Here is a 25,614-nt window from a genome sequence, read left to right as displayed (position 1 = left end):
CACACGGTGTTCATGAACCAATCCCACTGGGAGGACAGGGGTGGACAGGGCTTGGAGCAACCTGAGGTGTCCCTCCCACTGGAACAAGATGAGCTTTAAGGTTCCTTCCCAGCCAAATTACTCCATGATTCTCTGTCCCCCCCCCCCCCCAACAATGAGCAGCAAGTGGTGGGAGTGGCACAGCTCCTGCCACATCCCTTCGGAGCCTGTTACACACACGGGATGTGGGGACAGGGCCTCTGCCAAGGCTGGGGGACCAGCACAAAGGGCAGGTTGGTGTCACCCCTGCTGAGCATCCATCTCATGGAGGAGGTGACCCAAAACACACGTTGTGGCAGACGTAGCCCCATCTGGGGACAAAGTCACCCCAGTGAGGGCTTTGTGAGGATCTCCAGGCAGTGCTGTGGACATGGAATCTGGAGGCATCTCTCCCTGGGCAGAGCCTGCTCCTCCCCAGCTGACACTCACAAGCAGTGCACCACAGTCCTGCCATCACCACTTTCCTTCTGCCACCTCTCCACCTGGGCCAGGAGGTGCAGGAAAGACTTTTTGGAGTCCGGGGTGTCTCGATAGGCTGACCAGCGCAGGTACTGGAAATGCCGGACCATCAGGTGCCCTTCCTGCAACTGGAAAAGTAAAACTTGTCAGCTGGAACCCATGGGCTACCCTCATTTGCCTACACTGGAGATCTGACAGAGGGAAGGAGGGGTTTGCTACACGTGGACAGTAGAGGTAGACAGGAAAACCCTTTCCTGCTGCTTTAACACAGACTGTTCAGCCCTGACCTCCAGCTCACACTCATTCTACCACCCATCCCACCCAGGAGAACTCCATTGTCATGGTTTATTCGACCTCACATCATCTTGGGCTCTCTCTGTATCTCCCAAAACCTGCTCCCGGGCCCCTGAGCCTCCCGAGGCTTCTCCATCACACCTTCCTCTTTGCATGCCCAAGATCCATGGGATGTGGTTCTGTTGTGCTCGCTGTAAACCAGGAGGCTGCTGAGAGGCTGCCACGGAGGCAGGAGCTTAATACCTGGTAATCTGGTTAGTTTGGAAAGCTAATCTGGTTAGCTGGATCCAGGAGGAGGATTACATCCACGGAGCTCAGCAGGCTCTAACTGGGCAGATGTGGGACTCCTGCTCAGGAGCACTCGGAGCATCCCGAGTACGGGATGGGATGAGACCACGGTCACCCCCCCAAACACAACCTGGGGCTCACAGCTCATGTGTGGGGAGCACGTGGAGGAGAAAGGGGGGGTCAGGCACAAATGGGGGTCAGGCACAGATGGGGGACACGCAGCTCTGGAGGGCTCCATCCACGCAGTTTCAGGTGCCTGCTGAGTGGGATGAGCACCAGACCTTCTCCACGCAGCAGGACCAGGTGTTCCTGTGGGGGAGTTGGTATTCCTGGGGACTGAGAGTTGGGGGCATTTGGTGCCCACTCTAACCTGCACATTTCAAAAAGGGGCTTTTCTAAACGTTTTTGGGAGCTTTCCTGAACCTTTCTGGGAGCTCTGATGTGAGCTGGTGATGTGCCTGTGATGGCCTGACCAGCCTAGGATCCAGTTTTTGCTTTCAGCTGGAAGCCAGGAAAGCAGAGGAGGAAGAGGAAACAAATAAATGGAGCTGAAACAGAAGAAAACTCCTTTGACAGCCTGGGAAGGAAAGTTTTGGGATCTGCTTTGAAGTGAGGTGAAAGCTCTGGAGCACTTGTGCCACCCCCAGTGCCCATCTCCATTCCAGCAGGGCTTAGCACAAAGTGGTTCCATGCATTTCTCAGCCCTGCTCCAGCAATCTGTTCCCTGGAGGAATCTCCTCGTCAATCCAGAGATTTCCATCACACTGCATTTTAATTTAGCCCGGAGTATATCCTACCACCTGAGAGCTGAGCATATTTGGTGTAGGATTTTGTGCTGACACCCAGGAAATGCCAGATGCTCTCTTGGGGAGCGTGAACCAAAACCCTCTTTGTGTTAAGAGTTCAGATAATCAGGATTTATCTCCTCTGGCCCCGGCCACCCTGCTGAAGCACCTTCCCAGCTGGGCCGTCAGCCAAGCCACACATTCCCTTCCAAGCTCCCTAATTCCCATCTGCCCAGTGACCTTCACTGGGGCACTGGCCTCAGCCTCTTGGCAACCATTAGGAGTTTTAAGACATCAGGGATGCCATCTTCTCCCAGCTGGCATTTATAGGTAAATCAGCTGCTTCTTTCTGTGTACAGCTCTGCATCCTTTCCCTGCTGCCCTGCATTTCTCTTCTTTCAAGACAAGCTTAACCAGCCATGCAACACTGATAAAGGGTAAAAATCTGTGTGGATCTTCTCATCCTGCAGGGAAAGGGCTCTGCTGATACCAGGGGAGCTGCTGTGCCCACATGGGGAGTGTCCATCCTGTGCTACGTGTGTGGCAGGGCAGAGATGGAGCTTCAGGCAGGAGGTCTTCCAGCAGTTTTCTAACACCTTTCAAGGAACTGTGAACTTCAGAAAGGTTGGATGGAGCAATGGCAATTTGACAAGTTCCTCTCTGGCAGGAGGAGAGCTGGGGCTGTCTCCTCTGCAGAAGGAGAGTTAGGCTGGAGACCCCAGCAGTCAGGAAAGATCCCACTGCTCTCAACAACTCCCTGAAATGTTGAAGCCAGGTGGGGTCAGCCTCTTCTCCAAGGTAACAAGTGATTAAAAGGAGAAGACAGCCTCAAGCTGCATCATGGGAAGTTTAGATGGGGTATTAGGGGAAAATTTATCCATCAAAAGAGTTGCCAAGCCTTGGCACAGGTTGCCCAGAGAAGCTGTCACTGCCTCTGGATCCCTGGAAGTGTCCAAGGCCAGACTGGATGGGACTTGGAGCAACCTGGGATAGGGGAAGGTGTCCCTGCCCATGGTAGGAACAAACAACATGGTTTTCAAGTTCCCTTCCAACCCAAAGCATCCTGAGATTCTGTAATTCATATAAAGCAGCTCACCCGTGTGATGTTCTGCACTCGGAAGAGCCGGGACACGATGTCCTCATCCGCCACTCCCGAGATGTATTCCACCTCCATGGGGCCGTAGTGCTGCAGCCCTGGCTCGGGCCAGTACTGCAGGCAGGGCTGTGGAGAGAAGCACAGCTCATTGTGCCTGGAAACGTGGGCTGGGACACAGGCAAGGGCAGCAGGAGATGCCCGTGAAGGGAGCGGCTGGTGCTGGACCCTGGGGGCTGCTGGCACGGGGTGGCCCCAGGGTGGGATGGTGGCCCCAGGGTGGAGTGCTGGACCACAATGCCATTTCTCACTCAGAACATCAATGGCTGGAGGATCTCCCAGCTTGTTGAGGGATCAGAGATGAAAGGTCAGGTCCACCCCCAGCACCCACACAGCCCCCTCACACTGCATGGATACAATAGGACACTGCCTCGAATGTACACTGCTGTTCCAGGAGGATGCAGGATGGGCTGTGCCCCAGTTCCAGCGCAGACCTGAGCCTGCACAACAACAGAGCAGGGCTGGGCTGCTCCCAGCTGGCTCTCCAGCCCTCCTGGTTTTAGGAGCCACTCTGCCACCAACAGTGACAGCAACGTGGGATGTCAGTGCTCCTCATCCCATGGCCAGGACATCCCACCAAGCCAAAGCAATCCCAGCCTGCATCTCTGGGGAGCAACTCCCCCTCCCTCTGTCCATCATGGCACTGATGGATGGCTCAGTCCCTGGAGCATGGGTGAGATTGTTTTCACAGTGTGACAGCTGGGAAACCAGCACCGACACAAAATATATGATGTTTGTCACCACACTTTCACAGGGCATTTAGCAATGCAGGTCAGTCACGGCCTGGGCCCAACTGCACGGCAAACGTGTCTCAGGAATAATTGGTTATTAATAGGGGCTATAAATCTCTGAGATCTCTGAGCCTTCCAGAGTCAGAACTATAATTTGGATATTAAAACTTCCCTTGGCAAGACGTAGTTCAAGTGAGGGCTGTACCCTCAAAGTCACCTTTCAGAGCTGCCTGCTGGAAAGGTTGATTTATTACCTGTTGGTCTTATACCAGTAAACATTTATGATCCAGCTAAATATTGTAACCCAGACACCCCTAAAGAACAGACAGCGAGAGAGAGGCAGGGCCTGAGTAATGAGGAAAAATGGCAGAGGGAAGGGAAGGGATTCTGTCCCTCTGCCCTGCTCAGGTGAGACCCCACCTGCAGAACTGCCTCCAGCTCGGGGAACATGGACCTGTTGGAGCAATGTCAACACCAATGCAACAGCAACAGCAACTCAAAGCCAAGGCAACATCAACACCAACACAACACCAATGCAACACTATTACCAATGCAACATCAACACCAATGGAACGCTAATGCCAATTTAATGCCAATGCCAACTCCAAGCCAATGCCAACTCTCAACACCAATGCAATGTCAACATCAATGCAACACCAACTCAAAGCCAACCCTACACCAATGCCAACACTATGCCAACGCAAAGGTAGTGCAACACAACACCATGCACCCAGGCTGGGCTACTGCTCAACACCTCTTTGGCTCCAACTGGCCAGCCCTGTGCTTACAGGGGACAAATCCTGAGTGCTGCATACAGGCCCGTGTCCCCTTACAGAGGAGAAATTCTGAGTGAGCAAGGCAAGGGGCTGCAGCACTGTCAGGGCAATGGGGATGGAGCAGGACAAAGCCACCCATGGTGAGTCCCAGGGCAGCAGCACTCACCCAGGCGGAGTTGGACTGGTTGAGCTGGTTGAGCATGACGATGGAGGTGCAGCCATAGTCGTACACCAGCCGCCAGAAGTCGGTGGTGGTGTTCTGCAGCGGGTGCAGGGTGACAATGAAGGCAGCGCTCTTGGTATAGCTCTGTGGAGAGGAAAGACAAGCACCAGTAAGGACACAGTGGTGACACTGGAGCCACTGCTGTCACACCCCAAAGAATTAGTGCAACAGATGAGTGGGACCAAAACCCTCTTCTCCATGCTTGAGCAGAGCTGGTCTCCCTGGCACAGCCTCAGTTCCTCCATGCCCTGGTGATGGGGACATCCAAGTGATCCCTGCCCTTGATCAGGATGAAAAAACACACATTTTGCTTTCACAGGAAAGAGTATTTTGCATAAATAACTAGGAAAAAGATGCCACCTTTGAGCAAAGAACAAGCAGTAGCCATGGCTCCCAGAAGACCCCAGACTCCAGCTGTGCACCTGGCCCTGACTGGAAGTATCACCCACAGCATCACCCCCACCCACAGCACCCCACCACCAGGCACTGAGAGCAGCAGAGACAACCACTGACCTGGGCTCAATTTTTTTTTTTTTTTTTTTGTAGGGAGGAAGAAAATCTCCCAAAAAAGATCCCAGAGTGTGGCCACAGCTCTCTTCACAGAGAGCAGCAGGAAAACTTTTCCAGGAAGAATCCTGGGGAAGGCAGTAGTAAGAAAGCTCAAAAAAAGAGAAAAACAATTCTTCTCTCTATTTGTTGCACCTGTTGTTTGGCACATATGGAAGGTGTTATGGAGATTGTTTAGTGAAGAGGGATTTCTTAATTGGACACTAGTGATGGGTGCTTTAGATTGATTGAATTGATGGTGATTTAGATTGAATTAGGTCAAAGCTGTGTCATGAATGTCTGAAAGGGTCATGGGTTTTTCTTTTAGTACTGTGGTATAGTAGAAGTATAGTATAATATAGCTTAATAAAGTATTTGTTCAGCCTTCTGAAATCATGAAGTCAATACACGTTATTCCTGCGCTGGGGGCTCCCTGCAACAATACTAGAGATTGCAAGAAGGAAGTGGGAGGGAAGGAAATTACTGTATCCCTGGTTTGTGCTTTGAACAAGATACATCCCCTTGGTCATCCTGTCACTGGTTTGCCAAGGGACAGCTGAGCTCAACACTGCATCAGGCACGCTTAAATTAACACGGTTTGGCTCAAGCCTCTTCAGACACAGAATCAGCACAGCTCTCTGCTCATGGGGGTGCTCTGCCTGCTGTGGGACCTCCTGACTGAGCTCACAGAAATGACCTTATTGAACCAGTCCCGTGGCCCTGTCCATGGGCAGCAATGAGATCCCAGCACTCAGCAAGAGTTTTCCACCTTCAAGGAGGGGCATGACAGCATCAGGGGGAAAGAGATTTCACCATGTGTTGCCCAGGCTTGCCTTGGCATCCTCCTCTTGGCACAGGTGTAAGTGACAGCAGGGTGTGGAGCAGGGCATGGCTCCACTGGAACCAGCACCACTGACAGGTGGCACAGGCCAAGGTGATCTGACAGATGGACAGACTGACTGAGCAAACCACTTTGGCACTTAAAGAGAATGAGAGTTTTGTTTTTTTTTTTACCCAAAGAGGGAAATAGGTTTTATCCCTTCAGCAAGAATTTCATCCAAAGGGCTTTGTCTGTCTATAAAAATATTTCATTCACGGACCCTTTAGCAGAGATTAAGGGAGGCTCAGTGATGCATAAAGATAAAATGGATATGCAAACAGCAAGCAAGCTGGAAACAAAACTCCCATCCCACTGCAGCACTATGAGAGCCACTGCCCACCACCAGCAGCTCACTCTGCTTTATAAACTGCTTTTGTTGTGGGAGCAGGAATCAGGGAGATGGGATCTGCACAGAGATCCAGCAGCTAAATCACCCACAGCATGGAAAACATAAGGCTCAGCTTGGTGCCAGTGCTCAGCTGTGACCAGGAGGGTCTGGGGAAGATGCCTGAGGTGTGGGGGACTCTGTGCTGCCCATGCAAAGCATTTCAAGGAAAGGGAAGTGGGGCTGCTGATGAATGACCATCCCTCAGTGAGGGCTTGGAGCCTGCAGCATCCTCTGCTCTGCTCTGCGATCATCAGCCACTAGGAGATAGCTTTGTCACCAGGGGGTCCTTTCTGACTGCATCAGGAAGATGCATGGTGGCTCTGGGAGCAGTTCAGAGCCCCCTCAGTTGCATCAGGAGGGGCAGGAGGATCACGGGGGGCGGGGGGGGGGGCTGGCAGCACACGGGGGGCTTAATGCCACCAACCCCTGCAAAAGGTTCCTCTTCCTCCCCTGCTCCACTGTCACTGCAAAATCCTGAAGTCCCTCAGTGCCTGGCTCATGAGAACAGGAAAAAAGCTCTTGCAGGGTGCTGCTACACAAAAGAAGGGGTGCAGGACCCCATTACACCATCCCAGCCCTTCCCTCCCTGCACACAGCTACCATGAGCCTTCCTGCCCATGTGCAAAATGAGGCCATAAATCCAAACCAAACGAAGTTCTGCCATGAAAAGTTGCCTGAGCCCACAGGAAGCAGCCCCTTCCCTCCCCAGGAACACTCACATCAGTTAAGGCCGCGTTGATGTAGTTGTTGCTGTCTCCATCCACGGAGATGAGGAAGGGAAGGCATCGGTCGGGCGGCAGCACGTCCATGCTGCGGTTGCGCTCGCGGTTGCGGGGCAGCAGCGCGATGCTGCACTCCTCCACGTCCAGGTGCGGCGTCACCGAGTTCAGGGTCTGTGGGTACACGGGTCCTCCTCAAAGCCCTGCCTCGTCCCAGCAGGGCTGGGCACCGGGAGGGTGAGGACAAGGGGGAGTTGCAGAGGCTTTGGGACGCTCACCTGGAACTCCTCCCGCAGCTGCGAGGAGTTGCTCTGCGGCTCTATCCTCACCATCTCCTTGTAGGTGGGCTTGAACTCGCTGGCAGGGATGCTGGTCTCCCCACACAGACAGGCCTCCAGGATGGCATCATGGATGAAGATGTACTGCTCCTTTGGGGAGAAGAGGGGACAGGGCTGAGCCTCCAGAGCCGGCTGGTGACAGCAGGCCCCAGATGTCCCCAGCTGTCCCCGAGGGCCGCTCACCTCTGTCTGGATCATGTTGATTCTCCGTGAGCAGAGGGTCTTCACGCAGTTGTAGATGTCCACGACACCCTCACACTCAGCCATGTCCAACATCACATCCAGCACGATGTAACAGCCAGTCCTCCCCGTGCCAGCACTGGGGATGGAGGGAGAAACAGCAAACACATTCCCAGTCTGTACTGGCATCCACACACAGCCCAAAAGGCTGCTGGGCACCGAGCAAGGCCTCTGTGGGCGAGGGCTCAACACACAGATCCTGTACCCAGCAACCCTGCAGGGCTGCCAGGACCTCACACACCTCCAGAGCCTGGTTTAGCCTTAAACTTGCCCAAACACCCCTGCTGCAGCCCCAAGAGTGCGTGAAGGTCAGGTGGGCACCCATGTCTAAAGCTCATTTTTAATTTAAGGCAGTAGAACATACGGTTTTTGCAACAAAACCAACAACTAAACCATCTAAGTGCCAACAGTCCCCTGGGATCGCAGCCCAAAAGCACCAAGGAGGGCTCAGCTCTGAGCCCTGGAAGAAGCAGGGAGGCTCCCCTGGCATGAGCAGCTCTGGATGCACCACTTGAGACCCTCAGGGTAAGGCTAAGCCCAGCAGAGTACCCAGAGCAGTGGTGACATCCCAGGCCCTGGCATGGCTGGAGTCACAGTCAAAGACCTACTGTGCCCTGACACACCCCCCCCAGTGATGTGTCAGGAACGGAGCCACCCCCCTGTTCCTTTCCTACAGAGTCTTTTCCAGTGAAATACTAATTTCTGGGGCTGATGAATCACTCGTCATGATTATCAGTGATTACAGGCTATGGGCACTAATCACACTGGCTGTGAATGAACGCTGATGAGGCAGTTGACAGGGAGAAATCAAATAAAAAATAAAAAAATCCCTCCCACTCATCAGCTCCTCCTGGTTTGCCCAGAGGAGGAAAAGCCATTAGCCCATCACGTGGGAATGCCTGCTCAGGGCATAGAGAGCCACCAAAGCTGCTCAGATGTGTCACTCGTGTCCTCCCAGCTCTGGCATCCCAGTGGCTGAGCCCTGCAGGGACAGTCCTGTGGGTAACCCTGGGAATGGGGCTGTCCTGCTGCCCCCCTGCCTGTCCCTTCAGCCAGATCCCCACGTCCTGACCATCAGCAGTGGTCAAGCTGCCATTGCCGTTTCACCTTTGCCCACTGGGACAGAGCTGTCACCAGTAACAGGCTGGGGCAGCCCCAAAACGGTGCTGCTCCCTGCTTGTCCCCCTGACCAGCCCCTGCTGCCACCAGCCCAGTGGTGACATTTCACAGATGCCATCGCAGAGGGACGTCAAGGCCAGGCTGGACAAGGCTTGGAGGAATCTGGACTAGTGGAAGGTGTCCCAGTCCGTGGTGGGGGAATGAGCTTTAAGGTCCCCTGCACCCCCGCATGCCACACGTGCCCTGTCCCCACCTGCAGTGGATGACGACGGGGCCGGCGTCGGGCGGCGTGGACGCCTTCACCCTGCGGATGAAGGCCAGCAGCCCTGTGGCGTGGTAGGGGACACCGTGCTCGGGCCACGACATGAAGTGGAACTGCTTCACCTCGTGCCGGGCCGAGTAACCCCGCTGCAAGGGAAGGGTGAGAGGGCAAGGTCACTCAAACACTTGATTTTCTCAGGAATCCATGATTTTGTCAGCTCAGCATCCAGGCAGATGGACCACACAGCAGTCACATGCTTGGGCGGCCCCACAGCTCTCTCCTCTTGGCTGCAAGAGGGTTAAAAACCACCAAGGAGAAAAAGGAGGAGGTGGCAGCAGCCTCAGGTGTCCCTGCCCTATAACCAGACAGTAATTTGACATTGCTGTAGATTAATGGGTAAATTGCACTGGCTCCATCTCCAGTTACCATGCTGCAGACTGATGGCTACATCACCTCCAGCCCAGAGGAGAGGAACGCATCCTTCACCCCACCACACTCACATGAAAATTAAACACTCACTCACTGTCCAAACGAAGGTGGGACTGAGCCACTCGCCCGGCACAGGGTGCAGAGCCAGGGAAAAGGCACAGGAAGAGCGACTGGTGACCCCATATTGGGTTAAGTAAACAGGATACTCGTAAATGCCAAGCTATGGAGTGTGAGAGGTGCCCGAGGGGGGTCTGTCCCCGAGGCAGGGCAGGCAGGGGCAGGGCCGTACCCTCTCCAGGGCGAAGGTGCGCACAGCGTACTCAGCCAACGTCTCGGACTCCACCAGCGTGATCTTGATGTCCCCGTACATCTCAGAGTCATCCGGCCAGTACTTGGAGCATTTCACCTGCAAGGAGAGCACAGGATGGGGGCTAGGCTCTGCAGAGGGGGCTTCCAGCAGGGATGGGATGGCATAGCATGGGATGGGAACAGGGATGCTTACCCGGCCCACCTCCACCAGCTTGGTGATCATCACGATGCTGGAACAGTGCTCCTGCCACACCATGCGCCAGAAGTCATACACCATCTCCTGCTTGGGCCCTGTGGGACACAGTAAAAGCCCCCATGGATGGATGGGCACCACGAGCAGAACCCAGCCCTGGCAGTGGCCCAATGCCACCATGTCCTCCCTCCTGCCTCTGAGGCACAAACAGCGCCACAGCACCTCAGAGCCCTTTTCCCAAGGGCTGTGCAGTGCAAGGGAAGGCAGGAGGGGTGAGAGCAGCTCCACATTGGCCCCCTCCCTTCCTTTCCTGCACCTGCAAGGTTTAATTCCACCAGGAATAAAACCTGGCTGCTACACAGGAGGTGAGGAACCACTGGCTGAGAGGGCAGGGCATGACTCACCTTGTGTGGCTATGAAGTGGTTGGACCTGTGGTAACCCTGCAAGGGAAGCAGAGACATCATTCCCAAGCTGGGGCACAGACCCTTAGACACTTCCCAGCCACCCAACTGGTAGAAATTCCCCACAGCCACTGGGCTAGGTGCTGCAAGTCCACCACAGAAGGAGGAGGAGGTTCAGCAGCCATCCCACACTCAGCACACCCTGTCCTGGGATGGTACATCTCCTGCATCCCACAAGAGGTTCATGCAATGCCCAACCCACACCCCTGGTCTGCAGAATCCTTTATCAGCACCTTGAGGGATCCATGAGCTCCACTCCAGCTCCTGCTGCCACACCATTGCTGCCAGGAGAGCCCCATTAGTGACCCCCACCATTGCACAGCAGCCACCTGGTGCTGAGATAGCCCCACTCCCCTCCTTCATCCCAGCTGCTCAGCCCTTAACAAGAGCATGCCAAAGAGCACATTCCAGCCAGGCTACTGCCAGAGGAACTGTGAACACAGTGTCCCCACACCCTGGCCACAGATCCAGCAGAGTTAAACCACACCACACGCATGGAGGTGACAGTGGCTTCTCCATCCCCTGTGGGTCTTTTCACAGGGGATTTCTGTGGGTCAAATTCAACCTCTTCTCAGAGCACAGGGCCCCTGCTTTCCATGCCCCAGTGCCACACAGACCTTGCTTTCCCATTCCCTGGACATTTCCAGGTTTATGGACACATTTTCCCAGCCTGCCTCTCCCTGATGGTATTTAGACCACACTGCCCAGGGTGAGGCCTGGCAGGAGATGGGAGCAGAGAAGGGAGGAGAGGGGGAAGAATCTACTTACTTCTCGGTTAATCCGAATCTTAACGATCCCAGTGGGACACAGGTTTGAGAGAAAAAGATCAGAGATATTAGTGAGGCACAGAGCAGAGAGGGGTTAGAGCACCTGCCCTGGAGCAGGCTATGGAGAGACAGGGCAGAAAGGACACAGGGAACAGGGACAGGCTGAGGGACACTGCTTGGGCACTTGGATCAGGCCACACTGACAGACAATACCCTCTGGGCAGGAGGGAAAAGTGGGATTTGCTGCTGCTTCCAGGAGATGCTGGAGCCTTCCTGCAGCTGCTCTGGTCTCAGCATCGCTGGAGGTGGCAGGGGACATCGCTCTTGGGGACACTGCTCTCAGAGGACACTAGGGCTGGGCTCTGCCAAGATTCACACACACCAGCAGCACGAGGGGTACTCCAGTGTGAGCCCCAGATGGTCCCCTGTTCCTCTCAACCTCTGCATCCCCCACCCAGGGAGAGGGAGATCCACGGCCACATGAGCAGGTGAGGGGGAAGAGGATAGAAAAGCAGAGAGGGAATGAGAAGGAGGGACAGAGCAGAGCAGAGAGAGATGCAACAAGCAGAAACTGCTGATGAACACAAATAAACCAGGCAGGTCCTTCATGATGCACTGACCAGCCCACCATGGGCTGTCCAAAGTCCTCCAAATGCTGCTGGACAAACCCTGAGAGGCCACAAGAAGCTCGTGTTGCAGCCCAGAGCCCCAGGGACACAGGCCCTGTCCCCACTTACGTCGATGTAGTTGGCGTTGATGTAGTCGGAGTTGGGGTCCCCCAGCAGCGGGTGCAGCTTCACGCGGTGACGGTCATCTGGGGAAAGGGGACAAGGAACCATCAGTGCCTGCTCACCCACCAGGCCACCCTGGGCAATCACTCTGGCCCAGGAATCTGCAGAACGTGGGATTCTGAAGCTGTTTGGGGTGTCTAAGCCTTTGCTAAGGCACTCACATGTGGACACATGATCCTGTCTCCCTTTGGTCTTGTCTTTCTTCTTTGAAGCATCCCAGCCTTCAAAGAAACTCTGTAAGGAAAGGATGGACATCTCAAGCTCAGGGCAGGACTCTGGGTTCCCCCAGCCCCAAAAGCTCCCTGGGAAGCAGGACAGACAGGGTGGTCCCTCCACCCCAACACCTGGCTCCTGCAGCCTCATCTCCACGTCCACAGCACACTCTGCCAGCTACACACTCCTGTAACATCCACAAAACAGCCCATTTTCCAGCAAATTACAGACTGCCTGGGTTGGTTTCTTTTCCTAGGGTTGGTTGTAGTTTTTTTTATTCCTAAACCTCCCCAGCTCCTTTCTCTCCCCAGCACAGAACAGGTTTGTGTGTAATAACAGTGACATTCATAGATTGGCGTAAGAGGTGGAAAGTGGAAGGAAATTACATGTTTTCTTCCCTCCCATAATATCTGAGTGCTTTCAAATGACTAGTTCCAAGAACATACAGCAGCTTTTCAAGGAGCACTAATGATTATCGCAAGCCCTGGTTTGTCCAATGCGTGAAAGGGGGGGGAGAGCTCCTGCTCCTGAAACAGCTGAGCATTAAACAGTAATTTCACTGGGAAATTTCAATCTCCAGACCTGTGGGACACTGAGGAGTCAGGAAATGACCCCGCTGGCTGTGCTGAGGCAGAGACTTGTGAAATAACCTGCTCTGTTACGAGTGCTCTGACCTGGCCAGCTGGGATGGACATGATGCCACCAACAACTCTTGGGAAAGAAATCCCTCCCCCAGCATCACCCTCCACAGTATCTTCTCCCCAGTGTCTTTCTTCATGGTCTTGGAGCTGCCAGATTGTAGAGGATTTGCTTGTTCTTAGACTATGGCCATGCTTATCACAGGCCAAGTGTGCTGGAGAGCAGAAGGTGACATGGTGATGCCCAGGGAAAGGAAAGGGAAAGGAAGGAGCAGCCCTGGCCCATGCAGGAGAGCTGGGATGGTGCACTGCAGACAGGGCTGGCCGGCTGGTTTGTCTCATCTCAGGGACATGCTCAAGCTGAGAAATAACCCAGAGCTGTCAACACCAGCCATTCAATCCTGACTCAGGGACATCCCCATGCTGACAATGCTAGCCCAGAGCTGTGAGCTCCAGCTCCCATGCAGAGCTCCAGACCAAGAGCATCATCTCCTTGCACATGGATCCCATCCGTGTCCCCCTGTCCATCCTACCCCCCACTCCCCCTGAGACGCTGGCACAAGCTGTCCCCACCTCATACTCCTGCTTGAAGCCGTAGCCCTCGGCCGTTTTCATCTGGTTGATGTGCTGCAGGAGGTCGGCCACGCGCACGGCCGGGTGCAGCTGCCCCGTGTGGTACGGGGAGCCCTTGCGGCCGCACTGCCGCCGCGGGGAGCCCCCCAGCAGGCTGCTGGACTCGTTCACCACACTGCTGCGCTGGTCACCTGCACAGGGAGGGACAGCCAGGGGCTAGCAGGGCAGCAAAACCCTGGGCTGCATCCCCATCACCTCCTCACACCCACAGAGGGCTGGGGAAGACATACTCGGGAGATGTGGCTGCTGCAGGCCCCCTCTGGGGACCACCAGGGGCCCAGCCCTCAATCCCACTCCCACCCCCTCATGCTCTCTACAGCTCCTCCTACACCACAAAGCCAAAAATGCCCAGTACAGCCTTTTAGGACCTCAGCAGGTCAATCAGAAATCAGTGGGCAAGGCCAAAAGGGGATAATAACCTCACTTCCCCTCAGCTGGAACAATAAGCTCCCATGCAGACAAGCAAGAGCTCCATGCCCAAATATTCACACAAGAGTCTAAGTTGAAAAATCACCTTGCCAAAATCTCCAGCACAGCTTAACAGTTCATTTCCCTCACTACTAGAGACCAGCACTGGATTCCTCACGCTGCCACAAATGGAGCTTGCTGCTTTGATGGAGAGCCTGTGCAGTATTTACCTGGTTTATGCCTTTGCTGTGTCATTACCAGCAGAGCCAGGCTAAAACCTCACCTGTGTCTGTCAGGGCAAGTTCCCACACCAGATCCCAAAATTTGGGTTTGCACAAAACCTGATGCTCTGAACTACTCCCAGAGAAGGGCAGGCAGGGATCCATGGAGTGGTTTGGGTTGGAAGGGACCTTAAAGCCCATCCAGTCCCTGCCCTGCCATGGGCAGGGACACCTTCCACTGTCCCAGGGTGCTCCAAGCCCTGTCCAACGTGGCCTTGGACACTTCCAGGGATCCAGGGGCAGCCACAGCTTCTCTGGGCAGCCTTTGCCAGGGCCTCACCACCCTCAGAGGGAAGAATTCCTTCCCAATATCCCATCTAACCTGCCCTCTGGCAGTGGGAACCAACAGGACAACCCAGGAGAGTGCCTCCACACCCCATGACCTGACCAATGGGCTCATCAGCTGCTGGGATTAAAGAGGAATTAATTAATTGCTGGCATTTGCAAGGTGCTGCCACAGCCCCACGCTGAGGAACCACTGGGGTTTCCATGAGGATCAGTGACTTTCTTTTAAATGCACAGAAACTGAAGTGGGTTGGGGGGGATACAGCCACCAACCAGTCACCAAGTCATTAATTTCCCTTCATTAATTAAGGATGTTCACAGGCAATGGAGACTCTCCCAGCCATGGCAGGCAGCCCAAGCTCCCCAGCTCAGCCCCACCAGCCTTTGAGAGTTTCAAGGACAGCAACCAAAGAAAAAACACACCTAACCTAGCTCGATGTGTTAAGAGGAGGAAAAGTTTGCCCTCTGGGCTTTAATGATCCATGAGACAACGACAGGAAGCGCATCAGTCCCGCAGCCAGCGCGGGAGAGCCGCGTGCAGGCAGCATCTTGCAGCTACTGTAACAGATGTTATTAGCATATGGCTGAAACTGGGGCAGCCAAAGAGTTATTTTACAACTAAATCAGCATGGAGACACATCCTCCGGTGGGTGTGAAGTTATCAGTCTCCCTCTGATAGGAGAGCAGGGGCTCTTTAACCCTTCAATGCCCAGGCTGTGTGGGGAAGGCTGGGGGAACGCTTCCAACCTCAGCATAAACCAGGAGGTGGGATTCACCCAGTTCCAGGGGGCTGCAGCCAGATCCTGAGCCCACAAATGGCCTCAACCGGCCCAGCCACAGGCTCAGATCTCCAAGAGAAAATAGAGATCCAGCTCCCCACAAGAGCTTCCCCTTCAGCACAGCCCACATGGTGGCAAAAGCTCCAACACTGATGAAATCCATGCCCTTGGAGATTTACACAGGGCAGGGAAGAACCTGCTATGCCATACACAGTCTAAAACAGATGTAACACCAAGCCTTCAAGAGAATCACAGAATATCCTGAGTTGAAAGGGACCCGCAGAGACCCCTGAGTCCAACTCCTGGCCCTGCACAGACACTCCAACAACCTCACCCCCCTGTGCCTGAGAGCGTAGTCCAAACACTCCTTGAGCTCTGGTAGGCTGTTTCTGTGGTATTTTGGGGGTTATTGGGCACCTTTGTGGCTGGAAGGAAGCAGGGGGATGCCAGGGTCCCCATCCTTACCTTGGTTGCCACAGCTGTGGGATGGGAGCAGGGGGATGCTGGTTACCAGCCTCACCTCTGTTTCCAGAGTTGTGGGAGGAGAACAGGGGATGCCAGGCTCCCAGCCTCACCTCTGTTCCCAGAGTTGTAGGAGGAGAACAGGGGATGCCAGGCTCCCAGCCTCACCTCTGTTTCCAGAGTTGTGGGAGGAGAACAGGGGATGCCAGGCTCCCAGCCTCACCTCTGTTCCCGTAGCTGTGGGTGTCCATGAAGGACAGCCCCAGGCGCTCGTCCTCCTGCAGGGTGCTCTGGTCGGTGAAGCTCCTGTCGATGGCACTCATCATGTGTGTCTTCTCGTGCCGGTAGTTTATGGTGGCTTTGGTCATATTCACAGGTTTCCTGCAGTGGGGAGGAGCAGAAGTGAGCAGGGCTCACCATCAGGTGCTCTAAGGTCCCCTCAAAGCTTCTGGGCTCAGATTATGCCAGGAGCAGGGTGGATTATTTGCAGCAGCGTGGTCATCACGCTTTGGTTCTCTGCTGTCCCAAGCCAGTCACAGCCACACATGCAGCGTCCCTTGTGGCTGCAGCAACTCCAGCTGCTCAACCTCAGTGGCCCCTCCTGTCCCCTGCCCTTGGGCAGCCAGGTGTGCTTCTTGTGCAGTCAAATGCTCTCTCCAGCCACCACATGGATATGCCCCAGCCCTCCCCAGCCCCAGTTCCCCAGGCATGACTCCCTGGTCTAGTGGACGGTGTCCCTGCCCATGGCAACGGTTGGAATGAGATGAGCTTTGAGCCCCTTCCAAGCCAAATCATTCTGTGATTTTAAAGCCATGTCAGGGGCCAAATCCATCCCAAGGGATCGGCTGGAGCCCCCAGGTAAACCCGTGCTCAGCACCCACTGCAGAGGCTTTCTCCCCTGTGCAGGATCTCTTTAGGCACCTAATGAAAATGCTGGGAAATCCCAGGAGTTCTCACTGGGACAGAACCTCCCACCCCAAATTCAAGTAATTTAAAGAAACTTAAATGAACATTTTTGAGAGGCAGCATCAGGCTCCAAAGCCAGAGCAGCGATTAAGCCAGAAGGATGAACAGGAGATCTGAGCCCATGTCAGCATTGTGATGGGGCTTGAACACTGCAAGGCACTGCTAAAATCCAGAATTCAACTCAGAGTTACTGACCCTTCCCCCTTACGTTGCCTTCTGTCTCTAACAAGCTCGGCAGCATTATTTTCCCTGATCCAAAGAGACCCTTAAAATGCACTTGGCAGAGATAAGGACTTCTTGGAGCAGCAGGGTGAGGGGGCTGGCCGGGAGGAGGGTAAAGCAGGAGAATGACAATTACTTACGGGTAATAGGAGTAAGAATAGTAGTTCCTCCTGGCAAGCGTGCAAAGAGAACAGCAGAAATTGCATAAGCAGCTTTTCTCACTATTGGGAAGGGAGGTTACAGGGCAAGTCAGCTGCCAGAAAATTCAATGCACCATAAAGGAATCAGGCTCCCCTGTGGCACCCACAGGTTATTTACTCCAGGCAGGAGCCGGAATCCTGGCAGGAGAGCATAAGCACCGGCTCTCAGCGGGACCACACTTGTGGTGGGTGTCCACAGCACCCTTGTCCAAGGGGCTATTCCATAATTTTTAAGAGTGAGCAACACGGATGTCCCAAATGTAGGGATTTCCCCCAGGCTGTTGGTTAGGGGCCCAGAGGGGGAGATGGCCTTGGGATGTCACATTCCCAGTGCACCATTGACTAGAGACAAACATATTCCAAGGCTGCATTTCCATTCCACCACATCAGTGTTTCTCCAACAGCAAAGCACTGTGGAGAAGATTTATGAGCTCATCCCAGCTTCCCAACAGCCCCAAATTCAGGCTTCTCAGCACCAGATCTAATTTGTGGCTCTGGTTTATCCTTCAACAGGTTCATCCTGGGATGCTGAAGCAGAGCTGCTCCTCCTCATCCTGCCTGGCAGCACTGGCAATGGGAATGCAGCAGCCACACTCACAGCTTCCCACCCACAGCATCACTCCCCAAAACACATCAGCGCTGCTGGCATCTGCTCCATCAGGGAAGAAGCCAATGAAGCCGTGAGCCAGCCCCGCACCTCAAAGCGTGCAGGGAAGCTACAGCCCTGCTCTTCCAGCAACATAAATCCACAAGGATCCTTCCAGGGTACACGCAGCCATAAAGAGCTTTGCAGATTTAAGGGGCCGAGCCTCTGCCCTGCTGTTTTTCTCTCCCTCTGGCTGTTCACGTACTTTGCTCCATCCTCCCAAGCACCGTGTTTAATTGCTGTCCTTTATCCCAGCTCTGAGAGGCCCCCCAGCCTGGTGCTGCCTCGAGCCCTGCACAGAAGCAGCCACTTTTCCAGGGCGTTGCAGCCACGTGCAAAGCAGCGGCCGCATGCCCAGCGCTCCCGGGGATGAGTGTCCTGAAAAGCCCTCGCCCTCCTCCCTCCCACCCCATGAGCTCCCCCAGTGCCAGCCCACCACAACAGCCACGGCCACATCCATGCTGGATGTGCTCCTGCTGGCCTGGCCAAGGCAGCAGGGAAGCCCAGAGGCAACATCTCATCTTCATCTCAACAACATCCCATGGCTGCTGTTGGCAGGGAAGAGCTGGTGGGATGGGAACAGCTGGGCTCAGCACCGGGGCAGGGCTCGGGCATGGGCCAGAAGCATTTCCATCAATGCAGGATCACCAGAACAGCACAAAGCCGAGAATCAGCAGGAAAAGAAGCAAAAAACCAAAAAATATGGGGGAGAGGGAGAGTGGACAAAGCTGCAGAGGGAGTAGGGACATCCCCAGGACTTTGCTGCTCTGTGCCCAGTGAGATGCACAGGCACATGCAGACTCAGCTCGAGGGAGCATCTGGAGCCTGCCCAGTGCAGCTGAATCCTCACCAGTAACTCCAGTTAGTGCTGGAGAAGGGCTGAGCTGGGAGGGAAGGAGGGAGGGACAAATAAAGCACCAGCTGCCAGCGCAGGTCTCCTTACCCTTTCCGAATGGCGACGATGATGGCTCCCAGCAGGATAATCAGGATGATGAGCCCTCCAGCACAGATCCCCAGGATCAGGCCCATCTCCTCCGAGTGCTGGGACACCTCCAGGGGACGCTTGCTCTCTTTGCAGGCAGCTGCCAGGGGACAGGGACAAGCAGGAGTGGTGGATGGATGAGGGTGCTGTGAGCACCCACCACATTCCACTCCACGGGGATTGGCAACATCAGGCATGAAAACACTGGGATTCGTCCCATGGGATGCTTGTTTCTCCATGTACACAAGTTATTCAACCAAGATGCTACAGGGCTCTGCACTGCCACACTATAACCATGGACAAGTCACTCTCTCAGTTCCAGTGAGGGGGACAGTCCCTTTGTGCACCTTTTATCACACCCCATGTAAGATCATCCATCCCTGGATTCAGCACCCAGCACCACCATTCCAGCCCCACCTCCACCATGGTAACAGCATTAAGAAGGAAAATTCAACCAAGGGAAAAACCCCAGATGCCAAAGAGAGCGGGAAACAGAAGGGTGTGGGGCGGAGCTGGAATAACCCATCACATGCAGCCCAACCACCGCCAGTGCTGGTCCCAGCCCACTGCCAGAGCCCCATCCACCAGAGCCGCCATGGGGCCGGAGCCACCGCCTCGGTGGGGTCAGGGCCAAGGGAGGGCTCACCTTTGCGAGCGATCCGGACACAGTTCAGCCGAGTTTCCTATGGAGGTAAAAAGGGGGGGTCAGTGCTGGAAGAGCTTCCCAGCGGCTCCGCTCCCCACTCTCACCCTAGCGAGGCTGGGTGGGCACAGGGCTGGTCCATTTGTGCTTCAGCTCCCAAATTGAGGGAGTCCATGGGTGACTTGCGCTGCAGCACCCAAAGAGCTCCTGGGAACCCACAGCCCAAGAGATGCTGCTGAATGATCTGTCCCCAGCATTCCCAGGTTCAGCTGGAGCCACAGCTCCTGGCACAGAGGGGATGCTGAAGCTCAAGAGCGTGGAGAACCCAGCAGACGCAGCCAAGCCACATGTCACCAATGTGCCACCAGCTACAGCTGAAACACGCCCAGGTTGTCATCCAGAGCTTCATGGGCTTGTCTTCCATCAGTCAAAGTTTCTAACTCCAGCTCTGCATCTGCTGCCAAGGTTGCCATGAGGGTCCAGCTTAAGTCTCCAATAGTTTTAACATTTGCAATTTAGGGATGGGTTCAGCTAAAATATTCCATTTTTCCATGCATTCAACTTCTGTTGCAAAATAAAAAGCACCACGTTGGCAGTATTGTCTTCTCCAAGCATCCTCCAGTCTCTCAAGACACCAGGCACCAATGTGCTCCATCCACTTTCGGCCCAAGACCTGCCCATGCTGCATGCCCAGGGCAGGGCTAGCTACTGCACTGCTCTCCCTGGGATCTCCAGCTTTTCCTTCTCCTGCTTCTTGCTTCATCTGGCACAAAACCCATGAAAAACCCCAGCTACAATCCAGCGTTTTTCCAACATCTGATGGCCGCTGGGATAAATCCACTACCTCCCAGCAGGAAAGATGTAACACAGCATCAGCCACCAGTAATCATCCAGCAGTGCCGAGGCAGCCAGAGCCAGAACCCTCCCTGTCCCTCTCAGCTCTAATTACAACGAAGCAGTGAGGTGTGAACGATCCCGGAGCAAAGAAAAGGACTCAGTAACCACTTTCCAGCAGGACAGAGATGTGCAGGATGAGGATGCTCCCGCAGGTCTGACAGGAGCTGCTGGAGCAGGTGATGCCAGGAAGGGTCCCCACAGGGTCTTGGTGGTCCTGCTGGTGACTTGGAGGAATCAGCCCAGGGGGTGCAGCTCCACAGAGGGAACTGGCAGCCGCAGGGAGGGAAGGGCAGCCCGGGAGCTCCCAGGAGTTCTCTGGAGCTGGGACTGGCTGTCCTGCCAGCGCTGGGTCCCAGCAGTGACACACAACTCTGACTGCCCTAAGTCCTTCTCCAAACCAGGAGCAGCCCCAGGAACAGTGGCTCCCCTGCACTGGTGCTTGTTGGTGTCCTGGCTGGTACTGCAGTGGGTAGGGGAAATCAGACTACTCCACCCCCAGCATTGGCATGGGGATGGGGACAGGCACCACCAGGGGTGCTGGAGCAGGACACCCACCCATCATCTCAACATGCCATAAGGGTGGCCTGGAGCACCAACTGCCCCTGGCAGGACATCAGTGGTAAACCCAGAGGTGATCCAGGGGAGGGCAATCTAAAAGTAGTCCCATTTTTCCCAACCCCCAGACCCCAGCCTGGCCTTACCTGGTCCAGCCCTTGGCTGGAGCAGGGTGCCAGGGCTACTCACCCCTTTGAGGTTGCTCATGGCCTGGAAGTAGATGAGATAGGCCTTCTTGGGCTCCAGAGGTGGGTTCCAGTAGCCACTGTAGGTCTGGTTGTCCCCCACGGTGAAGGGCTTGGCCTCGGTGAGGCTGCTGGCGGGCAGCTCTGCCCCGAAGTAGTGCACGGAGCCGCGGGACACGGCATCGTCGAAGGTGAGTGGCACCGGGAAGCACTCCTGCCCCCCCAGCTCCCGCTTCAGCTTCTTGGGCCGCTCCTCCTCCACAATGACCTGATAGGTGCTGTGAGGGCCAGGCACGGGTTAGTTTTGGGAAGAAAAATCCTGCCTGTCCTTGGACCCTGCTGTATCACCCCATTTTGGGGTCTCACCCTCCTGCAGCCCCGACCTACCTGATGGGAGCCCCTCTGCCCTGTGCCGGCCGCAGTAGCACCGTGATGGTGCTCTCTGACTCGCTCAGCGGTGATGGCATGTCCCCGTAGTCGAAGGTGGGAGCTGCAACAGGAGCTGGGGTGAGTCCTGGGGCTCCACTGGCTTACGGGGAAACTGAGGCATGAGCAGCTTTGCCCAGGGCAAGGCATCACCCAGTGGTGTCATATGAATTATTGCAAATAAAGTAAAAAACCTCTCCATGTCTTGAACAAGAGTTGAGAGATGACCCCTGGGTGTGCACAAGGGAGGTTACCAACACCAGTCTAGCAGAGGGGAAGAAACCAAGAGTGGGATCCAACCTCAGCAGAACCCAAATGCTCCAGTCTTGAGATGTGCCCAAGAACAGCACCACTCAGAATCACTGGCACAGTGTGAGCTTCCCCCACCCCACGGCAGAAGCACACCTGAGCCAGCCCAGCAGCATCCCCAGAGCAAGGTGGGGGACCCCCCTCATACCTGGCACAACCTTGTGGTCCCCAAACCATCACTGCCAGCCACTGAGATCCAGCTTGAGTTGCTTTGTCCCAGTGCCCTCATTCACACTCAGTTCAGCCCATTTGCTGCAGTTAATGTGACACCACGGACATGAGCAAAGAGCCCTGAGTACTGCAGAGCTTATTATTAAAGCCTAATTAATCCCTCACTCATACACTGAGAGCTCAGACAGCACCAGCCACCAGCAGTGGGCTGGCCAGGCTCCCCAGACAGGTACCCACCAGTCTGGCAACTGCCCGTGGGCTCACAGCACAGCTGCCACCACCAAGAGCATCTTTCTATGGCAGCATCCAGCCATCAAAACACTGCCAGTCACCAAAAGCACAGGAGTGAGCCAGGGGCTGCACACCACGGTAGGACACCTGAGTGGAGGAGAAGCCCCAGCAGCAGGAATGAGAGGGGAACCTACCAGAGATGTTGGTGGTGATCTCGGTGAGCGCCGTCTGGCCAAAGCCCTTGCCGGTGCGGGCGCGCACCGAGAACAGGTAGGTGGTGCCGGGGTGCAGGTTGGAGAACACGTGGTAGGTCTCGTTGCGCAGCTTGGACACCGTGCGCCGTGGGCCCGGCACGTTCACCGCGGGGTCTGAGGACTCGATGCTCTGGTAGCTGATCTGCAGAGACAGGGCACAGCATCACCCATGGGAGAGGGGATTAAAACAATGACAGGGCAAATCACTCAGATTCAGGTAGAGAAGGGATTAAAACAATGAATTCAGAGGAGGAGGTGGTCATGGGGCAGCCTGGAGGCAGCCAGGGACTTTTGGAGATGAAACAAAAGCAGAGGTTCACTGGAAAAGCCAAAGGGCTCAGGAGTAGCAGCAGCTGCCTCTAATCCTCGTGGCTGACAGCAGAGGTTGTCCCAGACCCCTCCAACACACCCCCCAATAGGACCCTCCCATGTGCCCATGTACCCCAGGTGCCACACCAGCCAGGATGTACCTCGTACTGCGTGATGAGGCCATTGGGCTCCACTGGTTCCTCCCACTTCAGGAATATCATGTCCTCCAGTGGGGTGAAGGTGAGGGATTCAGAGGCAATGCCGCCAGGCACTGGGGAAGGAAAGATGTGCTTGGATGCAGCTGGAAACCAGTCTGTAAGAAGAAATCCTCCAGGAAACCCCTCTGGGTGGCTGTGGAAGTTGTGCCCTGTGACTGAGCCACCACACTCCCTGTGCCACATCACCCACATCCAGCATGTGCCACCGGACAGGATTGGTGCCTCCCCAGGGAGACACCCAAGGCATTGATGCACCTGGACCCACTGGTGACACTTTGCCATGGGAGGGGGAGGTTCCCACACCAGCACAAACCCCACAAGTTTCAGCACCTCAGCCCAAGCATCAGCAGCAGCACAGGGTGCCTAAGCTTTCCAGCATGAGGAAAAGAAATAAATTCCCTTTTTCCCCACAACCCAATTCCCCCCTGGAGCCATTAGCATCCTGTGGAGACACTGCCAGCAAGCAGCAACATCCTCACATGCAGACGGGCTTGACGTGGCCCAGCCTCCCCTCTAATTAACACCACCACAATAATAACTGTAATCATTGACGGCAATCAGCAGCGCTGGGATCAATATCCACTCCTTTATGATGGATTTCTCCACCCGAGGCGGTCAGCAAGGAAAGGCAATGGCTCAGGAAGGCACCGGCAGCATCCCCCACTCCCAAACCTTGCAGGGGACAGCAGCTCTTCTCTCTGATTGGCTTTTTTCACAGCTTTTGTTCGGATGTAATTAGGGGACTGGGAGAGAGGGATCACCTCCCGTGCTTCCCACCGTGCAAACGAACCGTTTCCACCTGATTTACAAGTTAATTTAATCAGAGGCACTGTGTCCTACACATGTACACAGGCACTTATTAAATTTGGGAAGAATTACGGAAACCTGTAGGGCAGTAAAGTGTGTACCTACAGAGATTGGGTTTTAATATACAGAACCTACACTATATATAATTATATGTTATTTTCTATTATTATATGTTGTATCATTGTTATTGTCTCTATGATAATTTATATATTATCTTAATATTATAATACCTATATATTCACATATATATATATATATATACACATATACATATACACACGCACACACACACACATATTTACATATTCAAGTAGAGGTATCGTGCTTCCATCCCAGGTTGAGAGAGACAAAGGATGCACACAACAGCTGCCAGGTGTGCACATACCCCTCTGCTATCCATATTTGCACACATATATTTCTTTATGGAATTATATATATTTATCCTGGCTTGCATCACATGCACCCTGCCTGCTTCCAGGAGAAATGGCTCCCTGCAGCACCATCACATTGCAGAGGTATTTCCACAGGTCCCTGGGATTGAGTTTCATCATTTCATGCACACACAGAATGAAGTCTCCAGCTGTGGGTCACCTGGATCCATGGGGGGCACTGAAACACCAGCTGGATAATCTATGGATGCAGCACACTTCCCTCAGTGTCCTGCCCACAGCCCAGCACAGCTCTGCCTGGGGTCCAAGAAGGATGCTGTAAACAACAGCCTTGGTTTGGCCCAGTTACTTGGATTTTCCAGCCCCAAACCAGGGTTTACCACTCAGGATGGGGAAGCTGCATCTTTGCAGCCTACCAACAGCAGCCCCAGGGGATGCTGCTGCCAAAACTGGCCTTGTGCCAGAATAAACCACAGTTAAGAGTCCTATCATTAATAAGCTTTCAGCACCTTGGTTTACTTGCAGGGGCAGCTGTTAATCCTGCAGTTCTAGGAGCTCAAACCCTCATCATCCTCCCAGGCTGGCTGGGCCAGACACATGAGGAGTATTTGCCACATATCTGTAGGAGGATATCCATAGATCCATCGCCATCAGACTGAATGTATACACAGCCTCAAGTTCAATCCAAGGGGGAAGCCAGCAGCCCCAGTTAATTGAGGCACAGGAAAAAGCAGCTGGAGTGATTATAGTATAGCAAAAAGACATCTGGAGCTCCTGTATTAATATTCCATAAGCAAACAGCTGGAGCAGTCACAGCCCAGTGAGAACAACTGGAGCAATTAGAGCTGGAAAATAAACCACTGGCAGGGCAGAGCTGGGTGCCCCCGCTGGGGCAGGCTGAGGGCTGGGGATGTGGAAAGTGTACAGAGGAAGGTGCTGGATTTAGGCTTTGAAGATGAAAAAAGACCTGGAGGTGCTTTCAGCTCCTCTCGAGCTCTTCAGGTTTTCATTTCCAGCCTGGGAGACAGGAGTGAGTTCTGCACAGGTAATGGCAAGTCCTGTGCAGGGGAATTCCATGGCAGGCTTCTCCTCAGGGGTCCTCCAGGGCTCTGGAGGCAGCTCAATCATTTGCAATCACCAGTTCTTTCCCTTTAATTGATGATTTTTTATGCTAAAAAGTGCTTTGGAGATTAATTCAGTTCTTGCTTAACAGATGTCTCTTCCGTGAGAGCCAGGGATGCTCCAGCCACACTCGGCAGTAGGAGAGGCCAGCTCTGGATGTGGCCTGTCACTGATGGGTGGCACTGGACACAC

The 25,614-nt window shown here is 54.5% G+C and overlaps 1 protein-coding gene across 6 annotated transcripts in view; it reads right to left on the bottom strand.

Moving 5' to 3' along the window:
* The window catches only part of PTPRU (protein tyrosine phosphatase receptor type U), a 57,842-nt gene that overhangs the window by 5,752 nt on the left and 26,476 nt on the right, over positions 1 to 25,614 (bottom strand). The window contains exons 9-30 of one of the 6 annotated variants that reach the window (XM_036396922.2): positions 23,048 to 23,157; positions 22,518 to 22,719; positions 21,574 to 21,676; positions 21,191 to 21,464; positions 19,553 to 19,589; positions 18,868 to 19,006; positions 17,219 to 17,248; positions 16,114 to 16,271; positions 13,616 to 13,806; positions 12,353 to 12,425; positions 12,138 to 12,214; positions 11,402 to 11,419; positions 10,576 to 10,612; positions 10,172 to 10,269; positions 9,959 to 10,075; positions 9,232 to 9,386; positions 7,803 to 7,938; positions 7,560 to 7,709; positions 7,282 to 7,455; positions 4,692 to 4,832; positions 2,962 to 3,087; positions 469 to 626 (exon numbers count right to left, since the gene is read on the bottom strand). In XM_036396922.2, the coding sequence (XP_036252815.1) occupies positions 469 to 626; positions 2,962 to 3,087; positions 4,692 to 4,832; positions 7,282 to 7,455; positions 7,560 to 7,709; positions 7,803 to 7,938; positions 9,232 to 9,386; positions 9,959 to 10,075; positions 10,172 to 10,269; positions 10,576 to 10,612; positions 11,402 to 11,419; positions 12,138 to 12,214; positions 12,353 to 12,425; positions 13,616 to 13,806; positions 16,114 to 16,271; positions 17,219 to 17,248; positions 18,868 to 19,006; positions 19,553 to 19,589; positions 21,191 to 21,464; positions 21,574 to 21,676; positions 22,518 to 22,719; positions 23,048 to 23,157 (2,704 nt within the window). Of the gene's footprint in view, positions 1 to 468; positions 627 to 2,961; positions 3,088 to 4,691; positions 4,833 to 7,281; positions 7,456 to 7,559; positions 7,710 to 7,802; positions 7,939 to 9,231; positions 9,387 to 9,958; positions 10,270 to 10,575; positions 10,613 to 11,401; positions 11,420 to 12,137; positions 12,215 to 12,352; positions 12,426 to 13,615; positions 13,807 to 16,113; positions 16,272 to 17,218; positions 17,249 to 18,867; positions 19,007 to 19,552; positions 19,590 to 21,190; positions 21,465 to 21,573; positions 21,677 to 22,517; positions 22,720 to 23,047; positions 23,158 to 25,614 lie in introns of all 6 variants that reach the window. The other 5 variants (XM_036396923.2, XM_036396924.2, XM_054517186.1 and 2 more) reach the window with 5 other exon arrangements.

Source organism: Molothrus ater, chromosome 24, assembly GCF_012460135.2.
Source record: "Molothrus ater isolate BHLD 08-10-18 breed brown headed cowbird chromosome 24, BPBGC_Mater_1.1, whole genome shotgun sequence".
Classification (NCBI taxonomy): domain Eukaryota; kingdom Metazoa; phylum Chordata; class Aves; order Passeriformes; family Icteridae; genus Molothrus; species Molothrus ater.
This window is presented reverse-complemented; position numbering and strand designations above follow the sequence as displayed.